The following is a 13,619-nucleotide window of genomic DNA, read 5'->3' on the forward strand; positions in this document are numbered from 1 at the left end:
AAGTGGGTGATGGGCATTGAAGAGGGCACCTGTTGGGATGAGCACTGGGTGTTGTATAGAAGCCAATTTGACAATAAATTTCATGTTAAAAAAAAAAGAAATAAAAGGCTCGGTAGCTATATATAAAGTAGCAGTAGCATCATGAGAGCAGGGTGGAGGATGTTGTCAACTCAATGAGATCAGGGCGTGTACCTGTTCACTTACTATACCCCCAGCACCAAGCATGTGGTAAGTCTACCAGAAATATCTGTTAAGTAAATGAGGAAATAGTTTAGGCCTTTCTCTACTCTCAGGTAGGGTCACTACAGAAACTGCTTTATTTAATAGTTATTTCAATCAGTGTTTTTTTTTTTTTTTTAATTTTCCTTGGAATATAATCATAGATGCCAAACCAAAAGTACGCAAATATAAAAATTACTTGTATTTTCTAGTGCATTTAGCTCTTGTCTCAAAGATTATAAGGTGAAATGAAAATCTGGTATTAGTAAACTTTATTCTACTTCCCCAAATCTGTATTTCTAGAAACTAATTTGTATTACCTGCTGCTTCATGGAGTGTTTTCACTGTGTCCCTAGAAATTTCAACTTTTCAAAAACTTAACATGCCATTTCATTCACATTAGTCAAAAGGAGGGAGCAACCCAAGTGTCTGTTGATAGATGAATGGATAAACAAAATGTGGATACATACAATGGAGTGTTCTTCAGGCTTAAAAAGGAAGGCAATTCTGACACATGTCACAACATGTATGAACTCTGAGGACATTGTGTTAAATGAAGTCAGTCATTCACAAAAAGGGAAGTATTACATGATTCCACTAACACGAGGTACCTAGTGTAGTCCAATTCAGAGACAGAACGTAGAACAGGGCTTGCCAGAGGCTGGGGGCAGGGGAGGAAATGGAGAGTGCTTAATGGGGAAGGGGACGAAGTTCTGGAGATGGATGGGAGCGATGATTTCGGCACAGTGTGAGTGTACAATTACCTGGAAATTTATCAGGGCTCTTCTCACTCACCTTATGTGCCAAAACCGATCGCCAAATCCTTTGGATTTGATCTCTGAAAGCACCCCTTCCGTGGATGCTGCCTTAGTTTTGGCTCTTGTCATTTCTCACGACTGCAAGTCTCCTAACTAACCACGCTCCCTGCCTCCAAACTCACCCTCTAAGCCATTTCGATAGGAAATGGCCTTTCAAATGATCTTTCTCGAATTCAGATATCATCACACCACTCTTCTGAATAAAATCCTTTAACCTACAGCATAAAATTCAACTTCTATTTTTACGGCAAAAATGGTCTTTCAGGACCTGACTATTCCATTCCTTCGCAGGCTCATCTCCCCTAATGCCCTTCACAAACTCTAGCCATTCTGATCTTCTCAGGTTCTTTTATGCCTCTACATCACAGCACATGCTCCACTAGAATGTCTTCTCTCCTTTATCCATGTGGATAACTCTTACTCTTCCTTCCCACATTAGACCAAACAACCAGTTCTCAGGAGAACCTCCTCTAATCTACTTGCTCCCCTTTCTCTAACCATAGGGTCCCCTCACCCCCACTCAGCAGTTTCCTTCTTTGTATTCGCACCGTTTCTTCAATCTACGGCATGGTATTTTAATATTTACCAAGAGCAAAGGCTCTGGAGCCAGACTGCCTAGGTAGGGATCCCACCCCAGCATGTGCTGTACAACCCTGTCAAGTTACTTAACCCCTCTGAGCCCTGGTTTCACTAGTTATAACGGGGATGATAATATCTACCATGGAGAGCTGTTGTGAAGAATAAATGAATGACCGCACACAAAGTGCTAAGAACTCCACTTGGTTCCTAATAGGTAGCCTTGTGATGACGATGGTACTAGTAATGGTAGTAGTGTCTGTGACACAGACAGATAGCTCCTCAAAAGCAAGGTGTTCCTAGAGCCTCAAAAAGCAGTCACTCAAATAGTATTTATGGGAACAAAAGAGAGACAGAAGTTTAGAAGAAAGGAAGGCAAGAAAAGAATTTGGGAAGACTCACCGCCATTTTTGCCCACAGTTCGGAAGCATCTCCAGAAGGCCCGTAAGAATGATGCCCGGTTGTGAGGGGTTGCTTGGATGAAGCTGAATTCCCGAAAGAGAATGTGAGTTCCCTGACACACACTGTTAAAACTGCAAAGAGAAAAATCAAGGAATCATTAGATGAATAGTTTTTGGAAGGCTGGAATCAGAGTGAAAACTCAAGACCAGACAGAACCACTGCCCAAAAGGAGGAAAATCTTTTTTCTCCAACAAACTCTGAACTACAGATTAGATGAAGTCTTTCAATGAGGAAATCTCTTCATATAACCACATCCTTCTGAAAACTCTTGGAGTCCAATTCCTCTGTGTGCTTCCCACCTCCGACATATATGTACTGAGGGACTTTTCATCAGTCACTGGAACACTTCAGATAGAGGGAAATGTTTCATTCTTTAACTGGATGACATTGGCACTTGTATTTTTGGGGAGAATACTTCTCCTGCCACATTTGGAATTATATTTCCTTAAAGATATTGTTTCTGTACTGTCTCTGATCTACATCAGCTGCCATGAGAACAAAATGGCTCATAGGGACATAACTGGATTGTCTGTTCCAGTTTGGGGGTGATGTATACCTCTTTGACAATAACCTCACAGGCAAGTCCATGTGCCAAAGGAAATGAAAGGTTGCAAACAGAACACTAAAGGCAAATAAGAACAAGGGTAAAAAGTGGCCCCTGAATGACAGTATGAAGCAAAGCCCCAGAGCCCAAGTGAGTCATTGTTTAAGCTGGGCCGGGGAAGGGGAAAAAAACATACTCCATTGCTTTTGGGTTCTTCTGCCAGAGAAAGAAAGGCTGTAGAGCCTGGCGTAATCTAAAAATGGAAATTCCACCAAAGAATAGGCAATTATCCAGTAATCATCACAACCAAAGGCAGACTTCAGGTTCCAGAAAACTCCTAAATTCCCTGACAAGTATATCAGGAGTGGAAAATGTGTTAATCTTTGTAGAGAAACAGGCATTAAACTAAAGATGGCAAAGCAATAGAGAGACAGTGGAAATTCCAAATGCCACTTTTCACTTGCTGACCATTTAAGGGGGAGGGGGGGAGGGGAGGGCGCAGGAGGGAAGGATCTGAATCTCTGAACCAAACAGGAAAAAATTTCAGGAGGCATCTGTTCCATTTTCCTTTTTCCTGACCAAGTTCTGAGGGGAACATCTAACCTGTCTTTAATATAGAGTGTGTTATCACTTAAGATAAAATTAGCTTCTTCCTGGTAATATTAATAACACTATGAAAAATCAAATTACCTACTCTTCTCCCCGTGGAAAACTAGCATAGAAATCTACTTCTGAGACACTATGAGGAAGTATGAGGAAAACATCTGGTGAAGGATTAGGTTAGAGGAACAATTTTTAAAAAGCAATGAAAGTGTTAACCTAACCATGCAGTTTGCAATGCTATTGTCTTGAGCAAAGGAAAATGAAAAATAAAGCAAATGAGCTGTTACAGGTAAATGGGGTAGGTCATATTTCTAGCAAATGACGTCTAAAATGATAACAATCTAGTCTAAATTTATGAAGCTATCGAGAAAAGAATTAGTCCCAAAGTATGCTTCATACCCCCCATGGGAAAAAAGCTGGTGTCTAGGTCATAGTCTAGGCTGTAAAGAAACTAAGACTAGTGAAATTATATCCTTAGTGTAGCTTTTTTAAAATATCTTTTTTTAAAACTAGGGAATAATTTATGCATTGAAGACTCTGGCTGAGACTCATTGTACAGATAAGAATTTACATAAGAAGTTATAAAATCAGAATTTTAAAAAACAAACTGATAGGCCAAGGACATATAATACTGAATACAGTAAAAAGATTTATAATTGTATTTACATTACTGCCTTTAGATAATCCCTACCAATAAAATTCAGCTGGTCAGTATGGAGATCACAATCACTTTACTTAAAGAGTCAATAGACAATCTTAATATAATCAGTGGAAATTATTTTACATAAGATGGCTGTAACAAAAAAGCAGAAAATACAATATATTGCTCGAGGCTTTACTGTTTCTCTTCAACCTGAAATATCTTTTCCCTATCTCCATCTGTTGAAATTTCTATCCAGTTTTTCAGGACCATCTCAAATGCCACATTTTGCAAGAAGTTTTTTCCCCGATTCTACACTCATGCCCAATTCCCACCACGACTTACTTCTCACTACTGCTACTCACAATCTGCTGCCTTTTTAAAAAGTTATTGGACTGGGGCGCCTGGGTGCCTCAGTCGGTTGAGTGTCCAACTTCGGCCCAGGTCATGGTCTCATAGTTCGTGAGTTCAAGCCCCATGTCAGACTCTGTGCTGACAGCTCAGAGCCTGGAGCCTGCTTCGGATTGTGTCTCCCTCTCTCTCTGCCCTTTCCTTGCTTGCTTTCTGTCTCTCTCAAAAATAAATAAACATTAAAAAAAAATTTTTTTTAAGTTATTGGACTTACTTCCCCTATAGACTATAAGTTCTATGTAATAAGCAATTAGGTTGTACTCATTTTAGCCTCCATTACATTATCTAACACATAGTACATACTACTCTATAAATCCCTTTGGCAGTTGATCTAGAAAGATCAGAAAAAAATACACAATACTAGATAGAAATTATCAGATTTATATTTATAGTTAGCCACACTGGAAATACTTAAAAGTTGGCATTTTATAAACTTTTTAAAAGTCCAGGACTTTGGGGGCGCCTGGGTGGCTCAGTCAGTTAAGCGTCCAACTTCGGCTCAGGTCATGATCTCGCGGTTCGTGAGTTCAAGCCCCGCGTCAGGCTCTGTGCTGATGGCTCAGAGCCTGGAGCCTGTTTCAGATTCTGTGTCTCCCTCTCTCTGACCCTCCCCCGTTCATGCTGTGTCTCTCTCTGTCTCAAAAATAAATAAATGTTAAAAAAAAAAAAATTTTTTTTTAAATAAAAAAAAAAAAAAGTCCAGGACTTTGGTCTGCTATTTGTATTGTAATATTGCGATACTCAACTGTGTTTTGATCAGTATTTGCCTGGCATATCTTTTACCGTGCTTTTTAATTTCCATTCTCCTGGGTCATTTTGTGTCAGATATTTCTCTTGTGAGTAGTATATAGCTGGATTTTTTTTACCCAACCTTACAGTCTCTGTATTTTAAAAAGCGAGGTTTTTAAAATCTGATTAATTTCTGCCATCTTATTTTATCTTTTCCATAAATTATTCTTCTTTGACTTGTTTTTCTTTTCCTGCTTTCTATTGTGTTAGTAAAGCTTTTTCTTTTTTACTTTTCTCTCTCCCCCCGCCATTAGATCGGAAGCTATGACAGAATCTGTAACTTCTTAGAATTCCTCTTAAACATTAAACATACATATTTAGCTACACATTTTTTTTATTGAAGTATAGCTGACATACAATGTTACATTAGTTTCAGGTGTACAGGACAGTGATTTCGACAGTTCTGTACATCATGCAGTGCTCACCGTGGTAAGAGTAGTCACCATCTGTCACCATATAAAGTTTTTACAGTTGACTATATTCCCTATGCTGTACTTCTCATCCCCATGACTTATTTATTTTATAACTGGAAGATTGTAACTCTTAAACCCCTTCACCTATTTTACCCATCTCCCTCCCCCTCCTCTCTGGCAACCATCAATTTGTTCTCTGTATTTATGAGACTGTTGCTGTTTGTGTATGTCACGAGCACGCTATGAAGGTACACACACGAGTTATGTGTTTCCACGATGTCGGCTTTATTCAGTCATAAAGCAAGGTTAACATGATTATAAAGCAGGTTCAGGATTCCAAACTCAAATGACATTTCACCATGTGATTAACTTGGCTTCTTACACAACACACAGAGCAAAAGGCAAGACAAGTCACACAACAAACATAACATAGCGGGTAGGAAGTTAACGAACCAAACTTGAAGTCAGTCTGTGGATGTGTCGTTGAGATAAGGCCACGGTCCGGTCCAGTCTGGTCCGGGTCAGCTCTCAGCACTTACTGCTTATTCTGTTCAAGCCTCAGACGATCCCAGTTCTGTTCAGAGATCAATCGGACAGAGCTTTCGCAGATGCCGCCTTTTTAAAGTGGTCAGACATAGAGGGGTCAGTGTCTCCTCAATGTCTGAGGAGTGACATTTTGCTGCAAAAATCTTCCCCTTTTAAAGGGATTTAATCAGTCTTGGGCCCCTGCAGACCTCCTCTGCTTCTGCTTGTTATCAGTTCTGGGGTGTGGTCAGCTGGTGCTGGTCTGGCTGATACCTGGTAGCTACGGTACCCTTAAATGTTTGCATCATTGCTTGACACAGGTCCCTGCTTGACATGAGTGACTCCATCTTACTCTCCACAGTGTATGTGTATTCGTTCATTTGTTTTGTTTTTCAGATTCCACATATAAATGAAATCATACGGTTTTTGTTCTTCTCTGAGTTATTTCACTTAGCGTAATACCCTGTAGGCTCATCCATGTTGTCAGAAATGATAAGATTTCATTCTTTTCTATGGCTGAGTAATATTCCACTGTACGTGTATACCACATGTTCTTTATCCATTCATCCATCAGTGGACACTTAGGTTGCTTCCATATCTTGGCTATTGTAAATAATGCTGTGATAAACATGGATGCATATATCTTTTCAAATTAGTAGCTACACATTTCTTAAAATGCCAAATCACTCATCATCTTTGTTACTCTCCAAAGCAAGACAAGAACCAAAGCACACTCTAAATAACCCAGGAGCGCTCTTCTCATCTTCTGATATTATTTTCCAGAATTTGACTTCTATCTTTTTAAATTTAAAACTTTTTTTTTACTGTGGTAAAATGTTTATAATATTTATTATTTTAACCATAACACGACACTTGTCATTTTAACTGTTATAAGTGTACAATTCCATAGCTTTAATACATTCATGATGCTGTATAACCATTACCACTATCTATACACACAACTTTATCATTATCCCCAACAACAACCCTATATACATTAAACAGTAACTCCCCCCTCGACCTTCCTCCCATACTCTCGTAACCTCTATTCCTCTCTGTCTCTAGGAATTTGTCTATTCTAGGTACCTCTTATAAGTGGAATTGTACAATTTTTTCCCTGTATGTTTGGCTTATTTCACTAAGTTTTTAAGGTCCACCCATGTTGTGATTTATATGAAATTTCATTCCTTTTTAAGGATGAATAACGTTCCATGTATGTATACCACGTTTGCTTATCCATTGATCTGCTAATGAGCACATGGGTCGCACTACTATAATGAATAGTGCTTTAATGAACATTGGTATACAGATATCTCTTCTTCAAATATCCTGCTTTCAGTTCTTCTAGGTATATACCCAGAAGTGGAATTGCTAGGTCATGCAGTAGCTATATGTTTAACCTTTTGAGAAACCACCAAACTGTATTTCCTGGTTGCTGCACCATTTTACATTCTCATAGCAATGCACAAAGGTTCCAATTTCTCCAAATCCTCACCAACACTTTTCCTGTGTGTGTGTGTGTGTGTGTGTGTGTGTGTGTGTGTAAATAGTCATCCTAGTAGGTATGAGGTGGTATCTCATTGTGGTTTTGATTTGTATTTCCATGTTGAGCATCTTTTCATGTACTTATTGCCCATGTGTCTATCTTCTCTGGAGGAATGTCTAAGTCCTTTGCCCATTAAAAATTTTTTTCTAAAATTTTTTAATGTTTATTTATTCTTGAGGGAGAGGGAGAGAGAGAGAAAATGAGCAAATGGTGGAGGGGCCAACTGGAGAGAGGGAGACACAGAATCTGAAGTGGGCTCTAGTCTCTGAGCTGTCAGAACAGAGCCTGATGGAGGGATCAAACTCATGAACCACAAGATCGTTACCTGAGCCGAAGTCAGACACTTAACTGACTGAGCCACCCAGGTGCCCCTAAAAAAATTTTTTTAATGTTTATTTTTGAGAGAGACAGAGACAGAGCGTGAGTGGGGGAGGGGCAAAGAGAGAGGGAGACACAGAATCTGAAGCAGGCTCCAGGCTCTGAGTTGTCAGCACAGAGCCTGACGCAGGGCTCAAACCCACGAACTGGGAGATCATGACCTAAGCCGTAAGTCGGACGCTCAACTGACTGAGCCACCCAACTGCCCTGTTTGCCCATCTTTTAAGAACTTTTTTTGTTGTTGAGTTGTAGGAGTTCTTTATATATTCTGGATATGAATCCCTTATAAGATATATGACTTGAAAACGTTTTCTCTCATTCTTCAGGTTGTTTTCTTGCCTTCTTGATAGTACCCTTTGATGCACAAAAAGTTCTTAATTTTGATGAAGTCCATTTTATCTATTTTTTTATTTTTTTCCCCATGCTTTTGGTTTGCTGTCAATTATAATGCCATGAAGACATTCAGTTATTTTCTTCTCATGGTTTTATAGTTTTAGCTCTTAAGTTTAAGTTCTTGATCATTTTGAGTTAATGTTTATATAAGGTATAAGGTATGGGTCAACTTCTTTTGCATGTGGATATCTAGTTTCCCCAGCACCACTTTCTGGAAGGACTTATCGAACAGTCCTTTCCCCAATGAATGGTACCCATGTTGAAAATCAATTGACCATACATGTGAGGGTTTGTTTCTGGGCTCTCAATTCTATCACAGTAGTCTTTATGTCTGTCTTTATGCCAATACTATACTGTTTTAAGTACTGTAGTTTTTGTATTAAGTTTCAAAGTTAGAAAGTTGGAGTCTTCCAACTTTCTTCTTTTTTAAGATTATCCTGGCTTTCTGAAACCTCTTGCAATTCCATATTAATTTGAGGATCAGCGATTCCATTTCTCTGAAAAAGTCTGTTAGAATTTTGGTACAGTTTGTATCAAATCTGTAGATTTATTTGGATAGTATTGACATCTTAACAATGCTAAATCTTCCTATCAATGAACAATGTCTTTCCAATTTTATAGGTATTTTTAGATTTCATTCAGCAGTGTTTTGTAGTTTGCAGGGTGCAAATCCTTTGCTTTCTTGGTTGGATTTATCCCTAAGTATTTAATTCTTTTAGATGCTATTATAAATAGAATTGCTCTCTTAATTTCCTTTTGATGACTGATTGCTAGTTTATAAAAACACAATGGACTTTTGTATGTTGATTTGATATCCTGCATCTTTGCTGATGTTCATTAGGTCTGGTAGCTCTTTTGTGGATTCTTTGGGATTTTCTACATGTAGGATAATGTCATCTGCAAATAGATAGTTTTACCTTTTCCTTTCCAATTTGGATGTGCTTTATTTCTTTTGACTTCCATCTTTTTAAATGTAAAAAATAATTATTTTTAAAGATCAATAGTTAATTCCACTTATCAACATATCATATTACCTCGCTCACTATTGTTTCTCATTCTGTTCCTTTCCTCTTGGTTCAATTGTTTTCCTGCTAAAGTACACCATCCTTTAAGACAGGTCCACAATCACTTATCACTTTGGACCTCTCTGTTTTGGAATCGACAAATTTTTGGATTTTATAAAGGCAATATGCTGCACAAACCAGATGTGATATAGCACCACCAATGGGGCTGGGGTAGCTGCCCATAGTCAAGCATATTAAAATTTCCACAGCGAAACATATCCTTACACTAAGGACTATAAATAAAGACCAAAGATAGCCTCATAAACTAGTCCAGATCAAGTTTGCCCCCAAATGAGTTTGTTGAAAAATCAGCAAAAACAACTTCAGGTTTTCTAAGCTTTTTTTAACTTCAAATTGTGAATTTCTGAATATTCACAGGCCTGCCGTTTCCACAAAAGGCTGTGGGTGGTAAATGCTCTCAGTTTTCATCTTCTTGAAAATATCTTTATTTTACCCTCTGGAGTAATAGTTTAACCAGGTGGAGAATTCTGGGTTGTCATTTATCTTCTCTTAGCACTTCAAAGATCCTACTCCATTGTCATCTGGCATCTATCATTGTTGTCGAGAGACCATCTGTCAAACTCCTGCCATTCCTCATGGAGTTAATCATTCTTACCATTCATATATGCTATTTTCTTTATCATTAATGTTCTGTGGATTACACCACGTGTCTATCATGTAGGTGTATTTTTAGTTATCTTGCTCAATACTTTAATCTGACTTACATCTTTTGTCAATCCTGGAAAATAGTCTCAGCAAGTATCTTTTAAAATATTGCTTCACTGTCATCCTCTCTATCCTTTTCTTCCCCTAGTAGATATACATTTAGCCTCTCTGTGTCTTTTTTGTGTCCTTTCATAATTTTCATCTTTTATCTCTGTGTTAACCTTAGTATTATCTTCCAAATTATGTACTCTTTATTCTGTCTAGTCTAAAATTTATTCTCTCTGTTGAATTTTTTAATATGTCAGTAGCTTTTTTATTTCTAGAACGTTTAATTGGCATTTAAAATTTTTTTTTTTGCTGTTTATTTATTTTTGACAGAGAGAAGGACAAAGCATGAGCAGGGGAGGGGCAGAGAGAGAGAGAGACACAGAATCCCAAGCAGGCTCTAGGCTCTGAGCTGTTAGCACAGAGCCCGATGCGGGGCTCGAACCCACAGACCACAAGATAATGACCTAAGCTGAAGTCGGACGCTCAACTGACTGAGCCACCCAGGCGCCCCTAATTGGTGTTTTAAAGAATTTACATGTTTTTTTTTCTCTCTCAAGTTTTTATTTAAATTCCAGTCAGTTAACAGAGTGTAATATTAGATTCAGGTGTACGATTCAGTGATTCATCACTTCCATACAACACCCAGTGCTCATCAAAAGTGCCCTCCTTAATCCCCCCCACCCATCTAACCCATCCCCCCACCCACCCACCTCATTCTGGTAACCATCGGTTTGTTCTCTAAAGTTAAGAGTCTGTTTCTTGGTTTGCCTTTCTCTTTTTTCTCCCTATGTTCATTGGTTTTGTTTCTTAAATTCCACATAGACTGAAATCATATGGTATTTATCTTTCTCTGACTAACTTATTTCACTTAGCAAAATACTCTCTAGCTCCATCAACATCATTGCAAATGGCAAGATTTCATTTTTTATGGTAGAGTAATATTCCATTATATATACATACCATATCTTCTTTATCCACTCATCAGTCAATGGACATTTGGGCTCTTTCCATAATTTGGCTATTCTTGATAATGTTACTATAAACATTGGAGTGCATGTATCCCTTCAAAGTAGTATTTTTGTATCCTTTGGGTAAATACCTAGCAGTGCAATTGCTGGATCATATGGTAATTCTATTTTTAACTTTTTTAGGAACATTCATTCTGTTTTCCAGAGTGGCTGCACCATTTTTCATTCTCACCAACAGTGTAAGAGGGCTCCCCTTTCTTCACATACTCACCAACGCCTGTTGTTTCCTGTGTTGTTAATTTTAGTCATTCTGACAGGTGTGAGGTGATATCTCATTGTAGTTTTGATTTGTATTTCCCTGATGATGAGTGATGATAAACATCTTTTCATGTGTCTCTTGGCCATCTGTATGTCTTCCTTGGACAAATGTCTATTCATGTCTTCTGCCCATTTTTGAAATGGATTATTTGTTTTTTGGGCAATAAAACAGATCAATGAAACCAAGAGCTGGTTCTTTGAAAACATTAATAAAATTGATAAACTTCTAGCCAGACTTATCAAAAACAAAAGAGAAAGGGCCCAAATAAATAAAATCACAAATGAGAGAGGAGAAGTCACCTCTCAGAAATACAAATAATTATAAGAGAATATTATGAAAAACTATATGCCAACAAATTGGACAAAGTGGTCCTAGAAACACATAAACTACCAAAACTGAAACAAGAAGAAATAGAAAACAATAACCAGCAAAGAAACTGAATCAATGATCAAAAATCTCCCAACAAGCAAAAGTCCAGGGCCAGATGGCTTCACAGGTGAATTCCGTCCAACACTGAAAGAAGGATGAGGGGCAGCTGGGTGGCTCAGTCAGTTATGTGTTCAACTCTTGATTTCAGCTCAGGTCATGCATGATCTCATGGGTTCATGAGACTGAGCCCTGCATTGTGCTGTCAGCACAAAGCCTACTTGTGATTCTTTCTCTCCTCTCTCTATGTCCCTCCCCCTGCTCACATTCTCTCTCTCTCAAAATAAATAAATAATTAAAAAAATAAGGAAGAGTGAATACCTATTCTTCTCAACCTATTCTAAAAAATAGAAATGAAAGGAAACTTCCAAATTCATTCAATGAGGCCAGCATCACCCTAATACCAACACCAGAGAAAGACTCCACTAAAAAAGAGAACTATAGGCTAATATCCCTAATGAACATGGATGCAAAAATTCTCAACAAAATACTAGCAAATCAAATCCAACAGTAAAAGAATCATTCACCATGATCAAGTGGGATTTATTCCTGGGTTACAAGGATAGTTCAATATTTGCAAATCAATCAACGTGATACACCACATTAATAAAAGAAAGGATAAGAATGATATGATCCTTTCAGTAGATGCAGAAGCATTTGACAAAGTACAACATCCATTCATGATCAAACCCTCAACAGAGTAGGGTTAGAGGGAACATACCTCAATATAATAAAGGCTATATACAAAAAACCCACAGCTAATATCATCCTCAGTGGGAAAAAACTAACTGAGAGCTTTTCCTCTATGGTCAGGAATAAGACAGGGATGTCCACTCTCCCCATTGTTACTTAACATAGTACTGGAAGTCCTAGCCACAGCAGTCAGACACACAAAGAAATAAAAGGCATCCAAATCAGCAAGGAGGAAGTCAAACTTTCACTATTTGCAGATGACATGATGCTATATGTAGAAAACCCAAAAGACTCCAGTACAAAATTGTTAGAGCTGATACACAAATTCAGTAAAGTCACTGAATACAACATACATCAATCTGTTGCATTTCTATACAAAAATAATGAAGCAGCAGAAAGAGAAATCAAGGAATCAATCCCATTTACAGAGGCACCAAAGCCCATAAGGTACCTAGGAATACACCTAGCCAAAGAGGTAAAAAATCTGTACTCTGAAAACTAGAAAACACTGATGAAAGAAATTGAAGAAGACATAAAGAAATGGAAAGACATTCCATGCTCATGGATAGGAAGAACAAATATTGTTAAAATGTCTATATTACCCAAAACAGTCTACACATTTAATGGAATCCCTATCAAAAAACCAACAGCATTTTTTCACAGAGCTAAAACAAACAATCCTAAAATCTGTATGGAACCACAAAGGACCCCGAACAGCCAAAGCAATCTTGAAAAACAAAAGCAAAGCATCACAATTCCAGACTTCAAGTTATATTACAAAGCTGTAGTGATTAAGGCAGTATGGTACTGGTACAAGAATAAACAGATAGATCAATGGAACAGAACAGAAAACCCAGAAATGAACCCACAACGATATGGTCAATTAATTTTCGACAAAGCAGGAAAGAATATCCAATGAAAAAAAGACAGTCTCTTCAACAAATAGTGTTGGGAAAACTGGATAGCAACATGCAAAAGAATGAAACTGGACCACTTTCTTACACCCTACACAAAAATAAATTCAAAATGCATTGAAGACCTAAATGTGAGACAGGAAACCATTAAAATCCTAGAGGAGAACATAAGCAGTAACCTCTTTGACATCAGCCATAGTAACT

At 37.9% G+C, this 13,619-nt stretch overlaps 1 protein-coding gene across 2 annotated transcripts in view; it reads right to left on the minus strand.

Annotated features, from left to right (window-relative positions):
- Positions 1 to 13,619, minus strand: part of CSTPP1 (centriolar satellite-associated tubulin polyglutamylase complex regulator 1) — a 198,307-nt gene that overhangs the window by 109,984 nt on the left and 74,704 nt on the right. For both annotated transcript variants that reach the window (XM_049617522.1, XM_049617512.1), the window contains exon 3: positions 2,016 to 2,146. In XM_049617522.1, coding sequence (XP_049473479.1) covers positions 2,016 to 2,146 — 131 coding nt within the window. The remainder of the gene's footprint in view (positions 1 to 2,015; positions 2,147 to 13,619) is intronic.

This window comes from Panthera uncia, chromosome D1 (assembly GCF_023721935.1).
Source record: "Panthera uncia isolate 11264 chromosome D1, Puncia_PCG_1.0, whole genome shotgun sequence".
Taxonomy (NCBI): domain Eukaryota; kingdom Metazoa; phylum Chordata; class Mammalia; order Carnivora; family Felidae; genus Panthera; species Panthera uncia.